Source organism: Corapipo altera, unplaced genomic scaffold (assembly GCF_003945725.1).
Source record: "Corapipo altera isolate COAL_440 unplaced genomic scaffold, ASM394572v1 130772, whole genome shotgun sequence".
NCBI classification, from domain to species: domain Eukaryota; kingdom Metazoa; phylum Chordata; class Aves; order Passeriformes; family Pipridae; genus Corapipo; species Corapipo altera.
Window position 1 is genome coordinate 1,723 of NW_020887396.1, and position 1,299 is coordinate 3,021.

Here is a 1,299-nt window from a genome sequence, read left to right on the forward strand (position 1 = left end):
AGGTCCTGTTGGAATTATGGTGGTCCTGCTGGAATCACAGGGGTCCTGCTGGAATCATGGGGGTCCTGCTGGAATTATGGTGGTCCTGCTGGAATCACAGGGGTCCTGCTGGAATCACAAGGGTCTCACTGGAATCACAGGGCTCCCACTGGAGTCATGGTGGTCCTGCTGGGATCATGGGATCCAACCGGAGTCACGAGGGTCCCACTGGAATAACGGGGGTCCTGCCGAAGTCACGAGGATCCCTCTGGAATCGTGGGGGTCCATCTGGAGTCACAGACGTCCTGCTGGAATCATGGGAATCCCACGGGAATCATGGGAATCCCGCTGGAATCATGGGGGTCCTGCTGGAGTCATGGGGATCTCGGGGGCTCTCTCTGGAGGGTCTGGGGGGGGCCAGACGCTTGTGGCACTGGCAGCACCGGGACCTTGTCCCGCCCCTCGCTGGGAGTGGCAGTGGGATCGGGATCGGCAGTGGGATCAGGATCGGCAGTGGGATCGGGATCAGCAGTGGGATCGGGATCAGGATCGGCAGTGGGATCGGGATCAGCAGAGGGATCGGGATCAGGATCGGCAGTGGGATCGGGATCGGGATCGGCAGTGGGATCAGGATCGGCAGTGGGATCGGGATCAGCAGTGGGATCGGGATCGGGATCGGCAGTGGGATCGGGATCAGCAGAGGGATCGGGATCAGGATCGGCAGTGGGATCGGGATCAGCAGTGGGATCGGGATCAGCAGTGGGATCGGGATCAGCAGCGGGATCGGGATCGGTGCTCCAGCCTCTGACACTCCTCTCTCTGTCCAGGCCAGTTCTACAGCAACGGTGGCCACTCCAACTCGGGGGGCGGCGGCGGCGGCGGCTCCTCGGGCTACGGCTCCTACTACCAGTCCGGCGACGGGTACACGGCGCCGGCGCCACCCAAGCACGGCGGCAAGAAGCAGCAGCACGGCGGGGGCCAGAAGGCCTCCTACGGCTCCGGGTACTCGGCCCACCAGGGCCAGCAGCCCTACGGGCAGGGCCAGTACGGCGGCTACGGCCCCGGGCAGGGCAAGCAGAAGGGCTACGGCCACGGCCAGGGCGGCGGCGGCTACTCCTACTCCAACTCCTACAACTCGCCCAGCGGCGGCTCCGACTACAACTACGAGAGCAAATACAGTGAGTGTGGCCTGGGGGCGGGGGAGGGAGGGAGGGATGTGTGGATGGATGGGTGAGTGGATGGATGAGTGGGGTGGATGTATGGGTGGATGGGTTGGATGGATGGATGGATGGATGGGTTGGGTGGATGGGTGGATGGATG

The 1,299-nt window shown here is 63.9% G+C and overlaps 1 protein-coding gene across 1 annotated transcript in view; it reads left to right on the plus strand.

Annotated features, from left to right (window-relative positions):
* Window positions 1-335: 335 nt before the first annotated feature.
* Window positions 336-1,299, plus strand: part of LOC113941601 (interleukin enhancer-binding factor 3-like) — a gene marked incomplete at its 3' end in the record, with an annotated part of 2,049 nt that continues 1,085 nt past the window's right edge. Inside the window, exons 1-2 of the mRNA XM_027632753.1 lie at window positions 336-738; window positions 807-1,157. Coding sequence (XP_027488554.1) covers window positions 336-738; window positions 807-1,157 — 754 coding nt within the window. The remainder of the gene's footprint in view (window positions 739-806; window positions 1,158-1,299) is intronic.